At 41.8% G+C, this 25762-nt stretch overlaps 1 protein-coding gene across 1 annotated transcript in view; it reads left to right on the plus strand.

Annotated features, from left to right (window-relative positions):
- THSD4 (thrombospondin type 1 domain containing 4) overlaps nucleotides 1–25762 on the plus strand; it is a 1544828-nt gene that overhangs the window by 1312714 nt on the left and 206352 nt on the right. Inside the window, 1 exon segment of the mRNA XM_029575745.1 lies at nucleotides 8159–8363. Within this exon segment, the coding sequence (XP_029431605.1) occupies nucleotides 8159–8363 (205 nt within the window).

A 25762-nucleotide genomic window follows, 5' to 3' on the forward strand; every position in this document is an offset into this window, starting at 1 on the left:
ATGACCAAAAAGAAGTATACACACTGGGAACTGCCTGATGGATTGGATTTTGTCATTAACTTGCTCCAGTAAATAAACAGAGTTGTGGCACCATTATTACAGTTTATCTGACCTTTTCCGTAGAAAATCTTTGCCCCCAGAGGGATTAAAGACTACTAACCCTAAGTCTGAATGATACAAAAAAAGCCTTGCCAATGCCCAGAAGGGTCTAGTCAGCCCTAACCAGTGAGCATTTCACTTCAGGTTAGTCCACTTTACTACTTCTGAACCAAATAACCCAGGTAGAGATCTGAACCTGTCTACCAACCAAGGATTAATTACTTAGTAATAAAAATAGCAAGGCCTTTCCTTCTTAGCTTATTTAGATGGTATTGCACAAGTTAGCCATCAAACTCTGCAGCCGGAGTAGCAACGTCCAGGGTTAATGCATGCATCTGAAGCTGCAGTTATATGGAGCAATTTTTAAACTGTTTATGGGGCTTGCAGGCCCATGAATACATTGTACCGGAAGGCCTGCAAGCTAATTTTAAAAAGGGAAACGTCCCCCACCCCCACTGCCCGAGAGTTTCCCTTTGAAAATTCAGGCCAGGTACACTTTGTGTACTTTGTGCCTGCTTTGAAGCAAGCACCAACGTATCCACAAGAAAGTAAGCATGGAGATTTCAAAATTAAATCCTCACACATGCTTTCCTTCCCCTGACCTAACCGATTCCCTTATTTTGCTGCGAGTAGAGCTGCACGTGCTGCTCACCACATTTACCTGCCGTAAGAGAGAGCACAAAGGCCCTTTTTATGAGGGTACATGCCTGTTTGCCCACGTAAAATGTTTAGAAAATTACCCTTCTGAAGTGCATTAAGAACCTGGGCAGATAAAAAGTGTTATTGAAATATAAATTATTATTATTATCTACATTAAAAAACTCACTATAAGTTATTACTGCTGGAGAGCTCGCATCTGCGAGAATGTTGGCACTAGAGTGACTTTTCTCTTTCCTACTTCATGGTAGACTGGAGTTTTGCCTTGTGTCTGCCAAATGCTGGGTGTTGAAAGAAATTTTCAAGAAACGATAATCATTTCATCATTTATGGTCTGTTTTGATCATAATTCAACATAAGGCAGGATTATTACTGATACATTTGTATAATAACAAAATATCCTATTGATGCTATTATATATTCTAGACCTCACAAGGTTTAAACCTGCTGATACTGGAACTGCTTAGTGTAAACACAATATTAGGCACAAGTTTCTGGGCCCACATTAACATGTAATACAAAGGAGAGTTAGGATTGATTTCACTGTAGAGTCTTATTCCACTGATATCAGCTCTATTGCATGCAGAATGATAAATCAAGTTGTTTCCAGCTCTTTTGCAAATGTTCCTTGTGATATGATTTTGGGTTCAAAATATATGGAAGTTTCTAAAAGGGCTAAACTGCAGGTAACTGTGAATTAAAGTAGGGGTATTCATGGAAGAAATGTTTTCCTGATTTATATTGGTGTAATCCCTCTTCTTGGAAATGTTATAAAGATGGGGGTCACAGTCCTGGAGCTGTCCAGACAAAGTCTTACCAGCCTGGGATGATTCTCTGCCGGGAGGGGTGACAGTCTTTACAGAGGGCATCTCAGAATATAAATCCTGGGAATATAAATACCAATAAATCAGATGAGACACTCAGGATAAACATAAGGTTTATTGTATGACTTCATCAAGTGTTATAGGCCTGCACTATACCCAAAGTTCCTCATTGTTATATCCATTTTGAATATCAAATCTAGATTCAGTTCAATGTTTATACAAGTCCCTCAGTATTCCAAGGTGTGGAAAGCAAGGCTCCCAGGAGGGAATGGAGGCCCCTAGTTGGAATTAGTTTTCCCTTTTCCAAAACTGGAAAAGTACTGAGGTCACTGATGGTTCTCCAGTAGCTTCAATCCTCTCAGTCCTTTTTCTTCCAGAGATTCCTGTAGAGAGAAGAGAGTCCTCCAGATGTCTTAAAAAAAAAACCAAAACCTTTTCTTTGATGGTTATTGGGACTTTCTAGCAGGAAGTCCTAATAATAAATAGCAGGGAAAACTAGTCTACTACTTTCCCATTCCTGGGCAGGAAGGGTGAGCAGAAACTTCATCCTGAGACAAAAGACAAATCACATAAAAGCTTCTAAAATCTCAAAAGTCACACAGAAATGCCTGACTCCAACCCCTGGAAAAATTAGGTTTTTCTCTTCCTAGTCTTTTCCAAAATAAAGACACTTCCCACCCTGAGCAGGATTAGGGGATCCAAGAAAATCAGCATAAAGTGCAAAAATCCCCAAAACAATCTAAAACATTGAGAAACACTCACTAGCCAGGATATTTACCCACAAGGTGCTATCTCACTTCCTGTTCTGAGCAGCCAGGGCTATGAGGCCCAGCCAAACAGGAATAGGCAAGCAAGAAAAACCCCAGATCCTCCTACTTCAACTGCCAAACCAAAAAGCCACCCTGAACTCATGTGAAATGCTTTAGATTAAGTAGGAGCCTAACATTGCAGCAGCCTCACGGGGAGGGTGCTGTGGCAAAGTGGTATGCTCCAATTTCTACTTCCTTTACAGGTCCTAGACTAAGATTAGCTTCTGGTAGAGATCCCCAAGGAGTCTCTACATTGTGTGTTTCATTTCACTTTCCCATTTATATTGATTGCTTCGAACACAATGTTGATAATGATGCAGCATGCAAATTATAGTAAACAAATAAATAAAATAGTTTAAATATTGTTTCATTTTTGGATCTTGCTGTTTTACAGCATGCATACTTTGGTGAATTTTACAAATTGTGCATGCTGAAACACTTTAGCGCATGCTAAAATGACAAACAATACAAACAATCTTTCAGTAGTTTTTGTATCATTTTAGATGGTAAATTACAATAAAAACCCCAAAATAATAAATATCATTGGCGTTGTCATGTTGTTTTAAAATGACAGCACATCCCTACTATAAATGATTCCAACAGTTCATTTGAGAGGATTTTAGAAACAGCAAGTGATGAGTACAAGAATCTTATCAAGAATGTACAAATATACAGTTATTTCAAAGCGATTCATCACCTGCTTTAGCAAACCCTTGAGAATCGCCAGGTTCATCAAGCCAACGCAAGAAAGCATTGCTGAAAATTCAGCAGAAAATGTCATTGCATCAGCAGATTTACTTCATATTTTCGAGATGGGTTGCAGATTTTCTTTCTTTAGATCCACTTGGTATTCACCTAGATTCAGCAGTGAGAAATCAAAGCTGGATAAATTTGCATTTCCCATCATACTAAAATCAGGCTGATGTACACCTGGTTCAAATTTGACAGTGAATTATTTGCACAGTGGCATGATTTAACAGTGAATTATGTTTTAATATAATTTTCTATTCAAATACAGTACATCAATTTATCTTACAGAAAACCCATAATTACATCTGTAACTAGTTGTAACCTCCTTGTATAAAAAATGCTATATCAACTTGCTGTGGAGAAGCAAAAAAAGTGCTGGTTCCAGTGATAGATGGCTCTAATGCCAAATAATTGTATATTAGTCAAGTTGTAAATTGAACTCATCTAGCAAACTCTTGTTGATTATATTCTGTTTCCAAGAGGATTCTTATCTTTAGACACCATTTAAAATTGTAGGTCTGTTAGCTCAGTGGCAAGTGCTGTGTACTGTTTTGGTGAGTATGGGTTCGAGACCTGGTTTCTGTTTTCTGGAGTGGTTGGGGATGCTGCCCCGGAAGAGAGAGAGAGTCTCGTCCATCCCTCAATACCAGCACAAAGAGATTTGTTTACTAAGCTACATTAAAATCTCTTATTAATGCACTGATTTTAACACGCACATTAATGGACAGAGTAGCACAAAATTTATCTCACTAATGATATGCAAAACACTGGTCAGTTCATAAATCCAGTGTTCATACAAAAAATGAACTGTACCTCTGTATAGGTAGTTATGGTTTTTGCATTAACACTTCTACAATAAATTTTATGAAGTCTAGTTTGCCTGAGCTAACAGATATTAAGGCAATTTGCTTATTTTGTATCTAAATTGTTTCATTTGCCTAATGTTTTGCATTAATGCAAGCCTGGTAATGCCACTTTAACATGCATAAGGAGGATCCATTAATTACCACAGTGCTAGTTTATCTTAGTAAATAGACCCCTAATCACTAGATTTATGACCTAATTTGCAAGGCTTACTTCCGGTTATGTTTTTGTGGGAAAAAGTTTGGTAAACAGGCCCCATTAGAGTCCACATTAGCCAGGTTCTGGAGGAAGCCGGGCAGTTTGTGGCCCTTGGTCAAGGATTATTTCTGCAATGGCTGACCAGACGGGGGAGGGGGGATATAACATAGGAGGAATATCTCCCCAGATAGTTCCAAATGAAAGCTCACTGGGTCATAACTCAGTTGAGGACTCTTCCAATTGATCTGGAAGCCCAAAAGACCAGGAGAAAACTGCACCAAAAAATGATTTAAAAAAAAAAAAAAAAGTTTTCCTAATGCTGTAATCCTTCTCTCAACTACTACTGCAGTGGTGAAATTCTATCAGGTGTCAGTGCTCCTTGGAGCTGACAGCAGACAGGAAGATTCCATTTTCTGTTATAATTTATTATTTATTTCAAAGCAGCTCGATATCTGAGCTTGTACTTTACCACAGATTTATTTGTAACAATCACATATCCACTACTGACATTGTTTTCCTTCCCAACCAGATGCACTAAACAACCAGCCCTCAGTAATAACGTAAAACTCAAATTGTAGATGGTCACACTCTAATTTCAGAACATTGGCCAGCTTGTTAGACTGTTCAGAACATTGGGTAAACTGGTGTCAAAGGAGCTAGGACTATTTGAAAATAAAATATTTGAAAAAATTGCAGAGCATGTTCTACAAGGGACATTTTGTTTACTTATGGATTTATTTATTTAAAAGTTTTTATATTCTGCTTATATTGAACAACCCATACTAAACAAAGTACATCAACAACATAATGTTTAAAACAAAAATTAAATTAGTCAGCTAACACAATATAAACACAGAGGTCCATATTCAAAACATTTAGCTGGCTAACTCAGAACTTAACCAGCTAAATAAATATTTGGGCACATATTCGGGTAAATTCTAGCTGCCTAATAAGTTAGGCAGCTAGAATTTAGCCAGCTAAGTTCATGGAGTTTTGAGGGTGTAACTGGGAGGAGTTCAGTTAGCCAGTTAAGGCTGGTCATGCCAAAGAGCTGCCCTAAAGTTAAGCGGCTATAGATAACCAGCTACAATCAATAGTGTGGTTTCACTATTGAACATACCTTCAAAGTTATTATCCGGCTAACTCTTAGATTCATGAAAATGCTATAATTTTGCATGGATAATGCCTGCGATAAGAAAAACAGGATGTGGTTATGATAATTTTAGAATTGCTGCACCAAACACCCTGTAAGACAAAGAGAGAGCGAGAAAGTACACCTCAGTGAAGATTTGATGTCATTTGGAGTGAGGAAAGTCTCACACAGATGAGATTTCTGCAGTGTTCTCTTACCCCAGCTTGATAATACCCTGGTATAGAGTCCATCATGCTAAGGCGAGAGAACTTTGTGGAAATTATTTCCCCTCATTTTCATTAATCCTGCCTGAACCCCTCCCCTTTGAAAAATTTGCATTCACACCACGTGATACCATAACTGTCGTGGGCATTATGGTGTTATTGCGGGCTTTAACACCATAATGCATTTTGATGAATGACCTTGTAAGTTAGCTAGCTGGATTGTGTCTGAATATGGACATCCTCAATATAAAATGACATGAAAGGCCCTAGCACAGTTATGAATATGCAAGCTGAAACAGACAACCTTTTAGCTTTTTACAGATTTATAGTCCATAATAGTACGAAGCTCCTGAGGGAGGTCATTCCATAACTTTGGACCAATTATCAGGAAGACTCGATTCCTAGTTGATTGCAAACAATATTTCCTTAAAGGTGTAGTACATAATAATAGTTGCTCAGCAGAATGCAGAGCACAAGCAGGAACATTGCTTTAGGCAATCAGCCTGGAAGGAAGGAGCCTCAAAACAAAAGGCTTTCTTTACCAGCATCAGTACTTTGCCATGCACTTCTTGAGCCATTGGCAGCCAATATAATGGTTGAACAAGAAGTAATCAGCCAAGCTGCAGAGTTCTGTTAGAGCTGCAAAGATTTTAGAGAGTCTTTTGGAAGCCCCGTGTATAGGGAGTTGCAATAATTGATAGCGAATAAAATAAAAGCCTGAATAATTATACAATTATATTGTTCTCATTACATTTTTTTACAGTAATTATTTTCTTTAAGAGCAAGTCCTGAGTGTATGCTAAAGTCAATATTGCATTTATTATTACATAGTTGACTTGTTATTGAGTGGCCTTTGAACTTCTAAACACTGTTCCAATTCATCTTCTTTGAATGTCATTCTGGGAGGTACATGGATCATTTCAATGGGATATAACGTACAGAGTCTAATGTTAATAAAATATTTGTTTGTAATATGTAATGTTTGATCCATTCATTTGCAGGCATCATCAACAATTTTCCAAACACTAAAATAATGGATAACATATACATTTTTCCTGTACAAAAGCCATGGAAAGTCAATGGAGCAGTATTTTTATTGATTTGTGATTTCATATTTGGAATAAAAGTATTCACACATTTTAAATCTGTGTGTTTCAGTAAATCTTCATGGAAATTACAAATCTGTATTATAAAATGTATAAGCATGCAAAACAGGTGAGGAATAATGAAAAGACATGTAATAGCTGGCCACTACAATCCCACATTAGGGAACCCTGTGAAAAATCCTAAATGTGGGAATGAACATTACATTTCTTTGTATTCCTTACCTATTTTGAACCATGTTCTTCTTTTTATTAGCTTTATACAATCTGCAATTTTTATGCCAGTTTTTCAGACTGTGGGCACTTCTTTGATTGTGTTATAATGCTTTTTAATTTTGACTTTTGAGAGTTAGACATTGCATAATATGTCTGACAGTTTCCTAACTTTAGCTAGAGTCCTGCACACTGATGTTAAGCCTCTCTGAAGCAGAAGCTGTAATGGTTCAAGCATGCCCACTTTCAGAATTCATCTCACGTACAGGGGTATACATAATGTTTACTGTGGCAGATATTTGACTTTTTTTTTTTTAAATATAATTATCTATTCTGATGTTCCACTCTTTCCAATAGTTAAATTTTAAACTGTTCAGAGCAGGCCGCTATTATAGATTTAGTCGACTAATCAGAGTTGCAGTGATCGTTAATGCCTCTATATCGCTCCATTTTGAGACTGCACCTTGAATACTGTGTACAATTCTGGTTGCTGCATCTCAAAAAAGATATAGTTGCGATGGAGAAGGTACAGAGAAGGGCAACCAAAATGATAAAGGGGATGGAACAGCTCCCCTATGAGGAAAAGCTGAAGAGGTTGGGGCTGTTCAGCTTGGAGAAGAGACGGCTGAGGGGGGATATGATAGAGGTCTTTAAGATCATGAGAGGTCTTGAACGAGTAGATGTGAATCGGTTATTTACACTTTCGAATAATAGAAGGACTAGGGGGCATTCCATGAAGTTAGCAAGTAGCACATTGAAGACTAATCGGAGAAAATTCTTTTTCACTCAACGCACAATAAAGCTCTGGAATTTGTTGCCAGAGGATGTGGTTAGTGCAGTTAGTGTAGCTGGGTTCAAAAAAGGTTTGGATTAGTTCTTGAAGGAGAAGTCCATTAACGGCTATTAATCAATTTTACTTAGGGAATAGCCACTGTTATTAATTGCATCAGTGGCATGGGATCTTCTTAGTGTTTGGGTAATTGCCAGGTTCTTGTAGCCTGGTTTGGCCTCTGTTGGAAACAGGATGCTGGGCTTGATGGACCCTTGGTCTGACCCAGCATGGCAATTTCTTATGTTCTTATGTTCTTACTGTATTGTTATTATCAAATCTGTTAGAATTATACAACTTGCCAGCAGAGAAAACAATAGCTATTGTTCTTAATGTTAATTAATTTATACTGCATCATAAAGTGTTCGATTTCCACTGTAATTTCAATATGCAGGATACTGCTGAACTGACTGGCACTGTCGTCTTTAATTTAAGATCTGTCCACTTTTGTTCCAGAGTATTGGCTGTGATGACTATCTGGGCTCAGATAAAGTGACAGACAAATGCGGTATCTGTGGAGGGGATAACACTGCATGTAAGGTCGTGTCTGGAGTTTTCAAGCACACTCTAACTAATCTTGGCTACCACAAAATAATAGAGATCCCAGAAGGTGCAACAAAAATCAACATTACAGAGATGGCAAAAAGCAACAACTATTTGGGTATGTCCTTTTTTATTGATAATCTTAGCTCTCTGTTTGTTGAGGGACTCAAGTAAAATTGTCACAAATTGTAATCAGGAAGGTAGGATGGAGACGCAGATAAACATGAGCAATTTAATGCTGAAGTAAAGAAAGATATGAATTAACTTTTGAGAGGTACCTCTTTATTATTAATTCAATATTTTACACTTTGAATGCTGATCCTATCACCTCTGGGACCAGAGAGGCCAAATACATCAGTTTTTGAGGGACTTTTTATTAGAGATGTGCAGAAGTAATCTGCGTGTGCCGGCCAGCTGCCGGCGCTGCTTCCCCGGGACAGCGGTTAATGGCGCTGTTCCAGCCCTCCCCCCCCTCCACTCTGCCTCTCCCTGCCCAGACCATGGCCCCCGGGCTGCCTCTTTTCTCTCTTTTCTTGGCATTTGGACAACAGAACAGAATATGAGTCTTTATTAGTTTCCCTATTACTTTTACTTTATTTCATGTGTTACTTATACTTTGGTGAGTTTCTTAATATCAAGAGTTTGTCATTGTTTTTTTTTCTAAAAATTAAATAAAGTTAAAATTAAAATGAGCTCTAGACCTAATCAAAGAACCACTTCAAACTGGTACTTGAAGGAAGTGGGAGGAGGGAAGTGAGACTGAGGTAAAGGGTTGATTTTAAAAGGAGTGCGCCACGTCCATGTGCATGCGGCTGTTGGCACGCGCACATGTACACGCCAATTTTATAACATGTGCACGCCGGCGCGCATGTTATAAAATCTGATGGCCGCTCACACATGCGGCCCGTGACTCGTGCACAGATGGGGGGATTTTACAAAACGGAATGGGAGGGAACTTTCCTATACCTAACTCTATTCTTCCTTCCTTTTCCCCTCTCCTCCCTACCCCCTAAACCTACCCTAACTATCCCTAATATTTTTATTTTAATACTTACTGCTTCTCTGGAGCAGAATTAATCTGCACGTGCCGGCTGGCTGCCGGCGCTACTTCCCTGAGACAGCGGTTAATGGCGCTGTCCCAGCCCACCTACTCCCCGCTGCACCCCTCCCCACCAAGACCATGGCCCACGGGCTGCCCTTTTTCCCTCGGCCGGCACTTCTGTGCGAACTGGGGTTTATGTGTGTGGCCGGGCCCGTTGTAAAATGCGCACGGCGCACACAAGGCCCAGCCTCGCATGTAAACCCTGAAATTTATGTGTGTAGCTTTTAAAATCCAGGCTTTTCTAAGAGTGGAAAATAATTGGCAGGGAGGTTTATGGACAAGTAAATAGAGATTATATAAAAAGGCATTCAGGAAGTTTTAGGGGTGGATTTATCAAAATGCGATAAGTTCCCGATAGCAAAAGGGGTGTGTTTTATGCTAATATAGCATTTATTGCAATTTGCACTAATTACCTGTGTGAAGAGCTAAGTTAGCACAAATTGTGATACCATTTCAGATTCTGTGGTAAGTGCCAGACCTCTTGTATTTCTGTCATTCAACTGAGAGAGTGAGAGAGTGAGAGTGAGAGAGAGAGAGAGAGAGAGAGAGAGAGAGAGAGCTGGGCCACAGTGTAGGGGGTTAGGGGCCACTTTGACATTCTACCTGACACCTACGAACAGAACAGTGGTGTCTTGTGAAGATTTGCTGGCCTTCGGAGTGAGGAAACTCACTCCAAGATGAGATTTGGGCAAGGTTCTCTCAACCTAGCTTGATGTTACCCAGGTAGAGAGTCCATCAAGCTAGGTTGAGAGAACCTTGCCCAAATCTCATCTTGGAGTGAGTTTCCTCACTCCGAAGGCCAGCAAATCTTCACAAGAGACCACTGTTCTGTTCGTAGGTGTCACGTAGAATGTCAAAGTGGCCCCTAACCCCCTACACTCTTACCTAAACCTCACCTCGAGTTACTAGGTGGGCCTACCATAGGGATACAAATACCTACCTATGGGCCATGATATTGTGGCCAGTCTCTCTCTCTCTCTCCTATTTTCTGAATTTGCATCGCACCATACAATATGGTGCGATCGCATGCGTTAACGGGGCTTTTCGCATGCGATAAGCCCTTATCGCATTTTGATAAATGACCCCCTTAGTTAGCAGAATTTTGGCCACTCTTCCAGTCATTAAAAAGGGAGTCCTGTATGGATATGGTTAGGATTAGGGATGTGAATCGTTTTTCAACGATTAAAATTATCGTCCGATAATGTTTATATCGTCTTAAATCGTTATAGAACACGATACAATAGAAATTCTAACGATTTATCGTTAAAAATCGTTAAATCGTGTTAGTGCGCACTAACTCGAGTTAGTGCGCACTAACTCCCCGTTAGTGCGCACTAACTCGATTTAGTGCGCACTAACTGAAAATGATACAAATAAACACTTTCCAGGTCACTGAAGGTCAGTTAGGAATGAATATGTGTTCCTATTGGCTGGCTGCCCTCTTATCTATTGATGTTACCAAGGTTACCACTGAGGTGATGGTTGGGGGGATGGGAAATGGAACTGGAAACTAACGAACACCAACAGAAAATGAAACAAAGTGTTCACACTTCCCAGGTCAGTAAAGGTCACTTAGGAATGAATATGTATGTATGTATTCCTATTGGCTGGCTGTGCTCTTATCTATTGATGTTACCAATATGGTTGGGGGGATGTGAAATGGAAACAGTTGGAAGCTTGACAAAAAAAGTAATGTAATGATCAGCACTCACGTGACTAGAACTTGTTTGTTTATTATTTTTGTTAGCAGGCACCTGAAATGCTAGTGCATGTTGAATTTGCCAATCACTGTGCATTTTAGAAAGGTGGTCCTGGCTGGAACTGTACACAGTTCAAATATATGTAATTGATTGTTGGTAAGTGTATTTTTTAAGTAGCCACACTGGCACCAGTATGTTTACTTTTCCTCCTACTTAACTCACTAGCTCAGCTTTGTAAGAAGGGCTTCTCTCCTTGTGTGTTGTTTTTGTTTGGTGTGAGGAGAGCAGAAACATCAGATCTTTATTCAATCTACTACAGTCATCTCTTACAGTGCCCTATCCCTATTAATACCAGGAGTGTTGTGATCTTCCTGCACACAGTGCCCTAACCCTGATACCAGTCTGAGACAGCTCCCTCCCTGCATTACTAGTGAGAGGCTGGCTTCACAGACAGGGGGGAGCTGCCTGACCCTCACTCCTGACTTCCCCCATGTCCCAGCTAGTGAATGGTGTGTGGGTGAGGGGGGGGGGGAGGATGGTGAAGTCTGAGACAGCTCCCTCCCTGCATTACTAGTGAGAGGCTGGCTTCACAGACAGGGGGGAGCTGCCTGACCCTCACTCCTGACTTCCCCCATGTCCCAGCTAGTGAATGGTGTGTGGGTGAGGGGGGGGGGGGGGAGGATGGTGAAGTCTGAGACAGCTCCCTCCCTGCATTACTAGTGAGAGGCTGGCTTCACAGACAGGGGGGAGCTGCCTGACCCTCACTCCTGACTTCCCCCATGTCCCAGCTAGTGAATGGTGTGTGGGTGAGGGGGGGGGGGGGGGTGGATGGTGAAGTCTGAGACAGCCCCCTCCCTGCATTACTAGTGAGAGGCTGGCTTCACAGACAGGGGGGAGCTGCCTGACCCTCACTCCTGACTTCCCCCATGTCCCAGCTAGTGAATGGTGTGTGGGTGAGGGGGGGGGAGGATGGTGAAGTCTGAGACAGCTCCCTCCCTGCATTACTAGTGAGAGGCTGGCTTCGCAGACAGGGGGGAGCGGCCTGCCCCTCACTCCTGACTTCCCCCATGTCCCAGCTAGTGAATGGTGTGTGGGTGAGGGGGGGGGAGGATGGTGAAGTCTGAGACAGCTCCCTCCCTGCATTACTAGTGAGAGGCTGGCTTCGCAGACAGGGGGGAGCTGCCTGACCCTCACTCCTGACTTCCCCCATGTCCCAGCTAGTGAATGGTGTGTGGGTGAGGGGGGGGGGAGGATGGTGAAGTCTGAGACAGCTCCCTCCCTGCATTACTAGTGAGAGGCTGGCTTCACAGACAGGGGGGAGCTGCCTGACCCTCACTCCTGACTTCCCCCATGTCCCAGCTAGTGAATGGTGTGTGGGTGAGGGGGGGGGAGGATGGTGAAGTCTGAGACAGCTCCCTCCCTGCATTACTAGTGAGAGGCTGGCTTCACAGACAGGGGGGAGCTGCCTGTCCCTCACTCCTGACTTCCCCCATGTCCCAGCTAGTGAATGGTGTGTGGGTGAGGGGGGGGGGCGTGGATGGTGAAGTCTGAGACAGCTCCCTCCCTGCATTACTAGTGAGAGGCTGGCTTCACAGACAGGGGGGAGCTGCCTGACCCTCACTCCTGACTTCCCCCATGTCCCAGCTAGTGAATGGTGTGTGGGTAAGGGGGGGGGGGAGGATGGTGAAGTCTGAGACAGCTCCCTCCCTGCATTACTAGTGAGAGGCTGGCTTCACAGACAGGGGGGAGCTGCCTGACCCTCACTCCTCCGGGGTATTGTGATCTTCCTGCACACAGTGCCCTATCCCTGATACCAGGGGTGTTGTGATCTTCCTGCATGCAGTGCCCTATCCCTATTAATACCAGGAGTGTTGTGATCTTCCTGCATGCAGTGCCCTATCCCTATTAATACCAGGAGTGTTGTGATCTTCCTGCATGCAGTGCCCTATCCCTGATATCGGGATGTGTGCAAGAAGATCACAACACCCCCGGTATCAGGAATAGGGCACTGTGTGCAGGAAGATCACAACACCCCCAGTATCAGGAATAGGGCACTGTGTGCAGGAAGATCACAACACCCCTGGTATTAGGGATAGGGCACTGTGTGCAGGAAGATCACAACACTCCTGGTATTAATAGGGATAGGGCACTGTGTGCAGGAAGATCACAATACCCCTGGTATCAGGGTTAGGGCACAAGTTCTAGTCACATTGACTGATCACATTACTTGTTTTGTCAAGCTACCAACTGTTTCCATTTCCCATCCCCCATATACTGTCAGTAGGAAACTTGGTAACATGAATAAATAAGAGGGCAGCCAATAGGAATACATATTCATTCCTAAACTGACCTTAACTGACCTGAAAAGTGTCAAATTGTATCATTTTCAGTTAGTGCGCACTAACTCCCAGTTAGTGCGCACTAACTCCCGTTAGTGCGCACTAACTCGAGTTAGTGCGCACTAATCGGAAAAAACGATTTTTAACGATTTTTTAACTAAAAAATCGTGCCTAAGACGATTTTCTTGCCCTGCCACACGATTTCTATCGTTAAGACGATATGGAAAATGATTCACATCCCTAGTTAGGATAGTGAGTCAGACATTTCTCACAACAAGAGTACTTCAATGGCTGAGCATGCAGTTGTGGAAGGTGCCTAAGTCCTGAGGGGTGACGAGCAGTCTCAAAACTGGATATGAAATTATATTAATTGTTGTGAAAGAATAAATACTTATCCACACTGGTGGTGATGCAAAGGGAGAGGCAGGAAACAGACAGTGATGAAGGTGACTTGAGAGGGGGCTTGTGAATTCTTCTGAATTTGTATTAATTCATGTGATGTAACGATACTTGAACTGAAGTTTTCTGCTGTGAAATAGTAGAGTGCAGTGCCCAGCATGCATTGATTGTCTGAGGGAAGGGTGTAAATGGAGAACTGACATTATTATGCATGGTAGTACTGTTGGCTCACAACAGAAAGGGGCATTCATACTTGCTTTTATTGCGAGCAGATTTTTGCAAGAAAAGTATTCGGAAACGGGGGAATTTTAAATCCCCGGTGCGCGCTAATACTGGGAGACATGCACGTGGCCAGGCCACATGCGCGCCGAGTGCATTTTCAGAGCAACCTGGCCATGTGCGTATCTCCCAGTACTTGCGGAAGTGCCAGGCTTTTAAAAGGGGGGGCACCTGGGTCTGGACGGGGTGGGGGCTGGCCGTGACAGTGCCATTAGGGGCTGTCTCGGTGAAGCGTTCACTGGCAGCTGGCCAGCCTGCAAAACTTACGCTGCTCCTGGGAGCAAGCAAATTTTAAAACAAAAAAATATTGGGTAGATAGATAGGGTTTAGGGGGAGGAGAGGAGAGGAGAGAGGAAAAGGGAGAAAGGAAAGGTAGGGGGTTAGGGAACTGGGGATGTCCCGATCATGTTGCTGCACGTTTATTAAAAAATCCCCCCTCTTGCACAAGGTGCAATATAAAATCGGGTGTGCATGTGCACACAGGTATCGGATTTTAGAGCATACGAGCGGCAACACACATATGTTATAAAATCGGCATGTCCATGTGTGTGTGCCAAGAACTGTGTGCCCATGGATGCCCGCGCGGCCCTTTTAAAATTTACCCCAAAGTTTTGAAAATGCCATGGTTGTGCTTAATTTTTCTCCCCATGACCTAAGCACAGCCCCAGGAATGCTTTCTCTCAATGTGACTTAAAGTTCGCACATTGCGAAACAATTCATAAGCTTATAGCTGCATTGATGGAGGGCAATTTACAGATACCCAATTAACAAGGTAAAATGCTTTGAAAATTGGCCCCGTCTTGTTAATGTGTTTTCTCTTCAAAAACCAGAGGAAGTAAAATGGATGACAAGGATGAGTGAACTGCTTCAAACATGGCATGTGGCAGGAATGCCTGAAATATAGGTAGAGAAAGTATGCGTTTTCCTGACATTGGATTGGCTGCTCTCAGAAACAGGATACTGGGCTTGATAGAATTTTATTATGGAATTTCTTATGTTCTTATGATTTTACATGTGGATACTTTTTGAAAATTAACCCCTTGAAGGGGTAGCAAGCCCCACGAGATCTGCTCCACTGCCCCCATAGATGAAACCCCCTCAAGCACATACCTGAATGTAATCTGCTTTGAAATGTCGAAAAGCAGAATATATTAAAAAAAAAAAAAGTTTCCTTCCCTCTAGGTAAAATGTCCCCTTAGCCTCCTTCTCCTCCAGTGCATTACCCTCTCCCTTTCCCAAGGAAACCCCAAACAGTGGATTACAATCTCATCCCCCCCTCCCCCAATTATTGGCACTCAGCTCCCCCCTCCCCCCCAGACTCCCATCAAGAACCCTTGAGTCATAATGAGGCAAGAACGATCCCCAATCACTCCTGCCCTATCATGCAGGGCAAAGAGGATCTGCCCCATTTTGGTTTATGGCACCAATGGAGCAGAATCAGCTTAGGGATCTCTCCTGCTCCATTACAATCTGGGGTCTCCTGATGGTAAAGGGAGTGGTAGGAGAAAGGGGGCTGTAGGCCAGCAGCATGGGGGGAGGGGGGATATTGTTTTGCATATTGGGTGGTTGTAGCAGAGTTGTGAGCTGAGGAAATAGTTTTCTTATGGGGCAGATAGGGTGATATGGCAGGTGAGGGGGAAAAGGTATTCTACTGGGGGGGGGGGTATGCAGATGAGGGGGCTTCATCTATCGGGTTGGGACAAGTCACTTAAGGTTAGCTATCCCTTTAAAGATCAGGAGGGGTGGATTTGAGAGCATAAGCAGGTTCACTGGCCTATTGATGCTCTTGGCAGAAAGTTAGCTACCACTTAAAAGTTAACTACACCAAACTTTCAAAGGCTTATCATGGATCATGAGATTTATCATGATCTGCATTGACGTTTTAATATTAATGAACTGTTAATATTTTCATCAGGTTGGCCTGATTTTGTTTTTTGTTATATTGGCGACGCTTGTGCAAACACTGGAAATAATGCATGCTAGCTCAGTTTTAACATACATTGTAGGCCAAATTCAGGATAGTAAATAAACTCCAAAAGTAACTAAATTTCTCTTTCACACCTGCAGAGAGAAGAGAAAATTTGTCTTCTGTACTATTTCCATGGTTTTTTCCCAACAAATATTGTTTTTCTTATATACGGCTGCAATAAACAACCATTGCTTTTCTGAGAAAGGCACACATATTCCCAAACCACTTATATTTCTCCCACATACCTTGAATAAAGAGAGTCTACTTATCTTTAGCTATTCATTTTTGTTTTCCATTTGCCCCCAAGAAGAGAGAGCCTCCTGCCTTAGATATATGTCCATTCTTGCCTGCTGTAAGACAGACTGGTCCACAACTTTCCTACCCTCATCCATCTCTCGCCAAGAAGAAAGAATGTGGCCACAAACATGGTGAGATAGTCTGAAATGCATGGTGTTAATAATGCAAGACAGACTTTTATCATATCATAAAAATATTAAATGACTTAAGTCCTGTTTAAACTAGAATGATGGCATTGGCTTGTGTACAGCAAGCAAGTTGGTTTTTTTTTTCACTTAAAGCAGTTCTAGCCTTGGCAACGTCAATTTATTTTTTTCAGTATTTACTTTACTGTTGGAAAACACAGGCTATGTCTATGGGACTTGTGTTCCTGGTGTGATTCTTCAAATGAAGCATCGCAACGAGGCACCATCCGAGCACTGCCACTTTGATGTTCTGCCTTACCATATATTACTCTAGTCACAGGCAGCAGGAATGTAAGTTCTACTAAAAGGACAAAGCACCTATATTTTCCATTTTTTGTTCTCCCCATTTCCTGACTTTATAACCTCCTCCTCCAGACAGTATGGCCTGAAGAACATGGGTCCCCTTGTTGGTTGAGTGCTAGAGGGAAGTCTCCTCTGAGGCTTAATCCCCAGCACTGCTTTTGTGTTCTTGCAACTGTCTTCCTTTCCTCTTCGGAGCTTGAGAGGAATCTCCATGACCAATCTGAGTGCTGCCTGCTCCATTGTACAAATAACGCAAATTCAAATCTCCCATGCTATACTGCATAGCACTAAAGCTGAAATATGGGGTCACCTTACCTTCTTTTGAAGCAAGAAGTAATGATTTAGGAGGAGGAATGCAGAAAGAGGTGGATCCCATATATAGAGAGGATAACTTTCAAGCAACCTCCTTATGTATACAGCCATGCAGAAATCTACTACAGCATTTTATTATCTGTGCATATCAGGCACATGAAGATTATAAAATATGTGTATGTCTACCCCCAACATATGTGTGTGTATGTGGTTACACGTGAATATCAGCAATGCATTGAAAGCACGTATTTTTCCTACCCATTTTATAAACATCACACATATATGCACAAAAAATACATAACTTACTCATATGAAACCCTGATTTATACATGAAACTCCTATATTTTAAAAGATGTGCATGTAATCCAAATCACCATTTTGCCGATACTTCCATCAGTTCACCCAGTCCTCCTCCACATTCACCTAGGCCTCCCACCCAATCAATAGCAGACAACAGATGAGTTAATTAGCAGATAATTATCAGGTGTAAAATTGGGTGAGTAAGTTGCCTAATGTATTTGCATATATCTCTTAGAAAATAGCAACTTACGTACGTCTTTCTTGTCCAGCCCTGGAGGCCCCAGACTACCCTTTTTTTCTGCAGGTAAATGTGCACACGAAAGTGAAAATATACGTGCATATTTAATGTTTATTAAATGGCAAGAATGCGAGTACAGCTCCTTATGTGCATTTATGCTAATTTTATGCACCCAGAAAACAAATCTGAAGCCAATCCAGTTGGCTGTATAGCAGTAAACGAAACAAAGATCGGTGTGTATACAAAAGCCCTATATTGAAATTTGCCCGACTCTGGCCGGGTTTCGCTCTTTAGTCCGAGAGCTGCCTCAGGGGCAATAAATTGTAGCAGGACTGATCGCACGCCTACAGGACTGAAGCCACAATGTTTATGAATCCACTATTATATGCGATCTTTATTAGGGATGTGAATTGTTTTTTGACGATTTAAAACAATCGTCAGATATATTTTAAATCGTCAAAAATCATTAGAGCCACGATACAATAGCAATTCCCCCGATTTATCGTCAAAAAATCGTAAATTGGGGGAGGGGGGAGGGCGGGAAAACCGGCACACCAAAACAACCCTAAAACCCACCCCGACCCTTTAAAAGAAATCTCCCACCCTCTCGAACCCCCACAAAATGTTTTCAATTACCTGGGGTCCAGTGGGGGGGGGGGGGGGCCTGGCGCGATCTCCCGCTCTCGAGCCACGGCTGCGTTAATAGAAATGGCGCCGGTGGCCCTTTGCCCTTACCATATGACAGGGCAAAGGTAGCGCCGGCGCCATTTTGGTTCCTGTGACCCGATGTCACGAGTGCAGGAGATCACTCCTGGACCCCCGCTGGACCCCCAGGGACTTTTGGCCAGCTTGGGGGGGGTCCTTCTGACCTCCACAAGACTTGCCAAAAGTCCAGCGGGGGTCCGGGAGCGACCTTCTGCACTCGGGCCGATTTGCCAATATTTAAAATGGCGCCGGCGCTACCTTTGCCCTCACTATAGTCCGGGAGCGATCTCCTGCACTCGTGACATCGGGTTGACAGGAACCAAATGGTTCAGGAGGGTGGGGGGATTTGTTTTAAAGGGTCGGGGTGGGTTTTAGGGTTGTTTTGGTGTGCCGGTTTTCCCGCCGATTTACGATTTGACGATTTTTTAACAAAAAAAAAATGACGATCAGATTTCCCCCCCCCCCCCCAGCCAAAATCGATCGTTAAGACGATCGATCACACGATTCACATCCCTAATCTTTATACCTGTTCTTAAAATCATGTAGTGATGACTTGTATCACCAATTGTAAGGAACACTTCATTAAAATTGTATCTTCAAAGCACTGAAGAAATATATTGAGACTGCAGTATGTATTGTAACCGGTCCAGCCGCAAATCGAAAGTCAGACAGACTGGCTTATTTGAAGCTGTGTTTTCTTTTTTTATCCAAGTTTTGAAAATTTTCTCTGTGAGAGCCTTCATACCCTACCACAAAGGATTGAGGCATCCTTGTGTAAGGTTAGATCAAGGGGTAGGGAAAACTCTGACAGTATTATATCAATCCCTCTGGGTGTAGACCTGTTGGTGACCTGATGCAGAGGAGTTTCAACCTTCAGTTGTTTTTTTATCAGTAACAATCTCCTCAGTTTTGTCTCTTGTTTATTTTCTCTATTTTGGAATCAAAGACTATTGTTTTCCACTGGGAACTAGGGCCCTTGGTACTAGGGAATCAGTTTCTATTCTATTGGGATGAGGTGTCTTTCACCTAGGAAGAGCCTGAAGAGCGAAGCGAGGGAAGGATCTGAAGGTGTTTGCTGATGATTCAGGGGTGCTGTACTTAAGAGATAGTGACCACTGGTACTGTCATAAGGAGATCTCTAATATTTAAGAAGACTTCATGAAAGGTATGAGAATTGTGACTTACATTCTGATAAATAATTGGGACTTTATTCTAACCATTCTACAGTGGGTAGAGGATTGGGAAACAAGGAGGAGGATTGAACAATCTGATTAACTGTAGAGAGAAGGAGGACAAGTGTTAAGGACTTGGCTTCCATAGAGAATCAGAGACTTTACTAGAAGAGTGAGATCACAAATTTATTCATTTTTCTTCTGCCTTATTTGTTCATTGAGTTTATTTAAAATCTGATTGGAGTGCTGTAAATATTCTTCAGTCATCTAATCAGCTATCAGTAAAGTGATGCTTTAATCCAAAAGAGCTGTACATGATGGGGATGAAAGACTGAGATGTACAGACCAAGAGAGGGATCCTGGGGGTGATAGTGTCTAGCGATCTGAAGATGGCAAAGCAATATGACAAGGCAATAGTGAAAGCCAGAAGAATGCTGAGCTGCATAGAGAGAGGAATAACCAGTGAGAAAAAGGAGGTGATAATGCCCATGTACTGGTCCTTTCTGGAGCCTGTATCTCAAAAAGGATAGAAACAGGATGGAGGTGGTCCAGAGAAGGGCAACCAAAATGGCATGGGGTCAGTATCAGGGAAGACTTATGAGAAGGAATATGTATTCCCTGGAGAGCAGAGGTTGTATATATTACCTGACTTTGGTAAGACGCTTCTCTGCTACAGGACACACAAGGATATCACAAGTAATTTAGTTGGAGCAAATATAAATTTATTATTGCATATCCTTGGGAGACACAGACAGCCAGACCTTCAACACAGGGGAAAGCACTGCAGCCTGTCTCTCCCAGTATCTTGTAAGAGCTGTATTATACAGGTTTAAACCATACAGAGAATGTCTGTGAGCCTATGGTGATAATCACTTATGCAATATGACAGTGAAATAAACTACTTTAACTTGAAAACACTCCCCACCCACATTGAGGCCCCTCTGTTTCTTAGCCTTGCTTTTGACAGACGTGTTCTGCTTTTTCTGAGTGTCCTTTGTCCTCGATCATTTCATCTCCAGGGGGCAGGGAGAAATTCTGATATCAGTTGAGCCTCTCAGATAATCCAAGAATGTGGCCTGGAATGTGGCCTCAGCCATTTGCTATCTGTAATCTCATGACTTTTGAGCATAGGCTTTGCAGAGCCTAAATGTATTCCAGATGTCTTCCAAAGTCTTGAATCTGAGGTCAGTTAAAGGTTTTAGTTGCAAGCAGGCCTCAGACAATGAAGGATTCTGGGAGCTGAGTGAGCAATAGTCTTAGCATTATTCTCCATATTAGGCTGCCCATATATCAAGGTGTAGGAAAAATATGATACAAGACCTTAAGATACCTGAAAGGTTTTAATGATGCACGAACTTGAACCTTTTTCCATTGGAAAGAAATCAGTAGAACTAGGGGTAATGACATGAAACTCCAGGGAGGGTGGAAACTCAAACCAATGTCAAGAAATATTTCTTCACAGAGAGGGTAGTGGATGCCTGGAATGCCCTTCCAGAGGAGGTGGTGAAGACAAATACAGTCAAAACATTCAAAGGGGCATGGGGGTAAGCACTGTGGTTACCTAAAGGCTAGAAGATGGAAATGAAGAAAAGAGTGCATGGGGAAACTTGGTGGTGTGGCAGCTACTACCTGAACCAATAAGCTTTGATACTTTTGATGCAACTGCAACATTGCTTGCTGCTCCAACAGCAGGGGGAAAAGGGGAGCTGGATTCAGACAACAACAACCATTTGAGGCTCCCAAATTTTAACCATCTGGGAAACTTATAAGCATGGAGATAACCTGCATGGAGCAGCAGTTACTACCCTTAACAGAAGGCATGGGATTACTACCCTTAACCAATAAGCCTTGATGCTTTTGATGCACCTGCACATGGCTCTCTGCTTGGATGGTGGAGGAGGGAGTGGAAGAGGAAATGAATTCCGACATGGGCCCTGACTTTTATAGTCTAGGGTACTGATACACAGACATAAGGGAAAAAGCACAGGACTGCTTCTAAGGCCAAGTCCATAAGCAAAGCCACATCAAGCAAGCACTGTCTGAATTTTCAAGAAGGCTCATCACCCAGTAAAAATGTTGCTATCAATACATTTTTATGGGTTATCATAAGGCTTGAAGATAACTGCATGGAACAGCAGTTGCTTACCCTTAAGAGAACAATGGGATAAACCTGCATGGCGCAGCAGATTTTACCATAAGAAGCTTGCTGGGGCAGACTGGATGGACCATTTGGTCCTTTTCTGCCATCATTATTATGTTACTATGGATTTGGAAACCACATTGCTTCTCCAGTATGATAGGGGTCCATCTCTTTTCTATGTGCCCCTGGAGTCATCTGGAGTATAGACTCCAGGAGCACATAGGTGCTCCTGGAGTCTATGTGCCCCTGGAGTCATCCCTCCCTTAGTTTATAAATAGCTTTATTAAAGTTTTCTGTGAAATGTCATCAAAGATTTGAGTAAGCAATTATTATTGGTAGTCCCAGCAATTTTAAATTTTAAATACAATAAAAATAGCAGCATTATCATGATTAGCTCTACCAAGTCTTGAACAGGGGGGGGCTCTATAGGGAAATAGGCCCAGAACATTAATTGCTCTGTTACAGAACAACCCAGAATGGAAATATATCTGGTTACCTGAAATGAGGAACCGTATTTCTGAGGGAGCGATATGGTCACTTAAGGATTATGTTTAGAGTTAGGCTTTGAAATGGACGTGTTTCTTACAATTTGAGCACTACCTAACTGTTCTACCATAGAACCTCACTTCTCTACAACTGCTGTCTATGAGTTAGCTGTTTATATGTCACCAGGACCCCAGCAACCATACCTCCATCTGCTTTGCTCCCATCTTGAGCAGGTACCCTACACTCCTGACTTCTGCATGGTCTATAATGAGGGCCTCATATACATAGGGTCAAACATGGATCTTACTCAAAAGTGCTAAGACCAGCTAAGGAATATAACAGTATCCTTTGAGAGCCTAAAGAAACATTTTCAAATACAAATGCAGATATTTCATGATAAACAAAATATTGGGGGCCAGTGAGAGAGGAGAGAGTCACCTGTGTGGGCTCAGATCTGCTTCCATAATTGAGACAAGCTGGAATGACATCAGTGAGAGGCACCAATACCATCTACAAGATCTCCCTGCCTGCAGCCTGTTCTTGGGATCTAGTGAGAGAGGAGAGATTTACCTGTGCCATCTCAGAGCTGCCTCTGTGTTTGAGGCTAGTGGAGAGGCATCAATACCACCTACAAAGTCTTCCTGCCTGTGGTACACAGCCACTGGTGTGCGTCGCTGAAGTCCCTTTGGAAAGAATATCTGGTTAGAGAGTTTATCTCTGAACCGAGCAACTCCTCGCTCTGTCACTTTATTTCTTTGGTGGCAGGCATATGGGGAAGAAAAGGAAGGGAACTTTAAGACCTGTTTCTCTTTCTAAATCTGAGCCTGCCATGTCCACCTCTATGTTGCCCAAGGAAAATTGTCATCTGGGGATAAGTCAGTTTAGCTCTATTAGTGCTGCTGTTTGGAGAGGAATCTATCTCTTGGAACCCCATCCCTTAGACACCTTCAGGGCTTTCAGATAGGCCCCAGGAAGGGGATAGTAGTCAGCTATATTAAGAGTTACTGTATGTGGCTTTAACCCTCATCAGGTTGAATGCAGATACCCGTATTATGGTTACCTCTACTCCAGTATCTTTAGTGCAACGTGCATTCTCCGACTTTAATTTACCAAAGCTTGCAGTGATAGCCATAGACTCCTTATGATCTGCTATAATGGGATTAGGATTTTCCCTTTCTGGGAAATTGACACTGTATGAGGGTTTGCTGAGACAAGTCGATTTATGTGATCAGAATTCAAGGTTTTGGATGAGAACGTTAACTCCTTAGTCAATGTGCATAAATACAGCCGTGTCAAAATGCCTTGATTAAGGATAAAGAAAGGTCCAACTGCTAATTTGAAAACCTTGATAATTATTCAAGATTAAATTTAAGATTCCTTAATTTCCCTAAAATAGATTTCATATCTCCTCTTGACATAGTATAAAAATTATTTCAGAAAGTTTTGAAAATACCAGTAGAATAATTTCCTCCCATATCCAGGGCATTTTATTTTCCTGATTAGGGAATAATGAAGGAATTAATAGTGGGAATCATCTGTAAAGGGGAGACCAGGTGGAAGAATGTGGATTGAATTGCTCTTTTGCAGAACTTCCCAGCTGAAATTCAAACTCATGCAACTCTATTGGTAGTATTTATACTGGAACCTGACAAAGATTTATATTGAAAATGTATTTCCGAAATAAGTCTTGTATTGTTTTTGGAAATAGACTTTCTGTTCCTCCTGATTTTGCCAGGACCACCCAACATAGACATAAGCTATTTCTTAATTTGCGACAGAAGGTCATTATCTCTGGGCATTACACTTGCCTTACACTTTCCCTGTAAAGTCATATTAAGTGGTCTGGCACACAATACATTTTATGAACCAAGTCAGCTTGAAGGTTTTCTTTCTAACAGAGTGTCACCAATTGCTGTGAGATAAAGCCAGCCTGTGGTTATTGGTTAGTCCAATTTATTTTCAGTACTACTTGGACTTATTGTATGGATTATACATTTTCTTTATAAGCTCCCCATTTTGTGGTCTAAGGTTTCCAATGTTTCCTTTTAGATAACTCTGTTCCTTTTCTTTATTCTTTGGAATTCTTTTTTTGAAAGTCAAATTGATTGATTTGTTAAGTTTTAAAATCAAAATAAAACATGTAAAAAAATAATTTAAAAAATTATCATGGCACTGGTCCAGCATAGTATTTGAGTAAAATTCTAATAAAGTATAACCCATATAAAGTTTCTACAGTATAGAACTTGATTTATCCAAAATGGTCGAAACTGAGGCCATTCTGGATAATGGAAATTCCAGATAAGTGGGATTTTTCTGATATAAGAATTTGAATAATACATTTTTTTTCTGAATAATGGATTATATAAGCCAGTGAATTTTTAGAGAGTCAGAATTTGTCTGGACATTTGATCAGCCCTTGGAACTTTGATTTTTTTCTAGAGAATAAGAGTTGTTGAATGTTAGAATAAACAGTATTTACTGTATATACCAAGGAGATTCAAATGAGGCTGTTATAGAAATATAGTTGGTCTCTTCCCCTTCCAGGATTATTTGTGGAATGAGTGACATCCCTCTATTATACCAAAAAAAATATATTAAAAGGCCACCCAGGTATCTGAGTCCTTCTTCATTAAATGATGGTAAACGCAAATGTGCCTCATTGCTCCACAAACCAACAAGTCTTGTTCCCCAAAGACCTCCATCTTGTAAATTCTACTTCTCATTCAGGGATTAGCTAAATTGATTAATATATATATACGGTATGAGGCAAAATGGCAGGAGAGGCAAAATGGCAGGAGATTCAAATTAGATGATAGGTTCCATATGTAAACAATGTAAGCTATGGAGATAAACTGCCTATAGCTGTCTATCCCAGATTACATGTCCCATGATTAAATAAATCTCACTGTATGTGATTTATTTGAGAATGGTAGAAAGTAGTAAATGAAAGACACTGGATTTGACAAATAAATGCATTTTTATATCTTATCATCCTCTGTAGTCTGGCATTTCTGATTTGGACAACATCCTGTTGAATATTTTCATGTTTTACTAGAGTAAATTTAATAATGGTGAGTCAGAATCGTCACACAAGTAGATGTCAAGCCTCAGCGTGGAAGGTGGGCAGATGTCTCTGAGAATGTGGGCTTATAGTAGACCACAATCTAGTCTCTCACACAGGCAGAGGAGGGCCACGGGGATTTAAAGCACCGTATAGAAACCCAGAACTGTGGGAAATAGGAGTTTCCTTTGAGCAAAGGAAAGAATTCTGGAAACTGCATTCACAAAGAATCAAGGGAAACTAGTGAGCATGTACTGCCTCCATAACATGCAAATTTTCTCTCATGCATATTCATTGTGGATATCCTGAAAACCCAACTGGCTGGGGGGTCCCCAGGACAGGGTTGGGAACCACTGCTTTACACAATAAAATATTAAGAATTGCTGTGGCAGTTTTGCATGAATCTTTTCTGCTCCTGTGGGTTTCCAACTCAAACTGGGGCTGAGATCCAGTACCATGAACCTTCATTCACAATTACCCAGGGAATTTTCCTCTTTTATAACTTTTCCCTAGCCCCACTCATCACAGAG

Source organism: Rhinatrema bivittatum, chromosome 13, assembly GCF_901001135.1.
Source record: "Rhinatrema bivittatum chromosome 13, aRhiBiv1.1, whole genome shotgun sequence".
NCBI lineage: Eukaryota > Metazoa > Chordata > Amphibia > Gymnophiona > Rhinatrematidae > Rhinatrema > Rhinatrema bivittatum.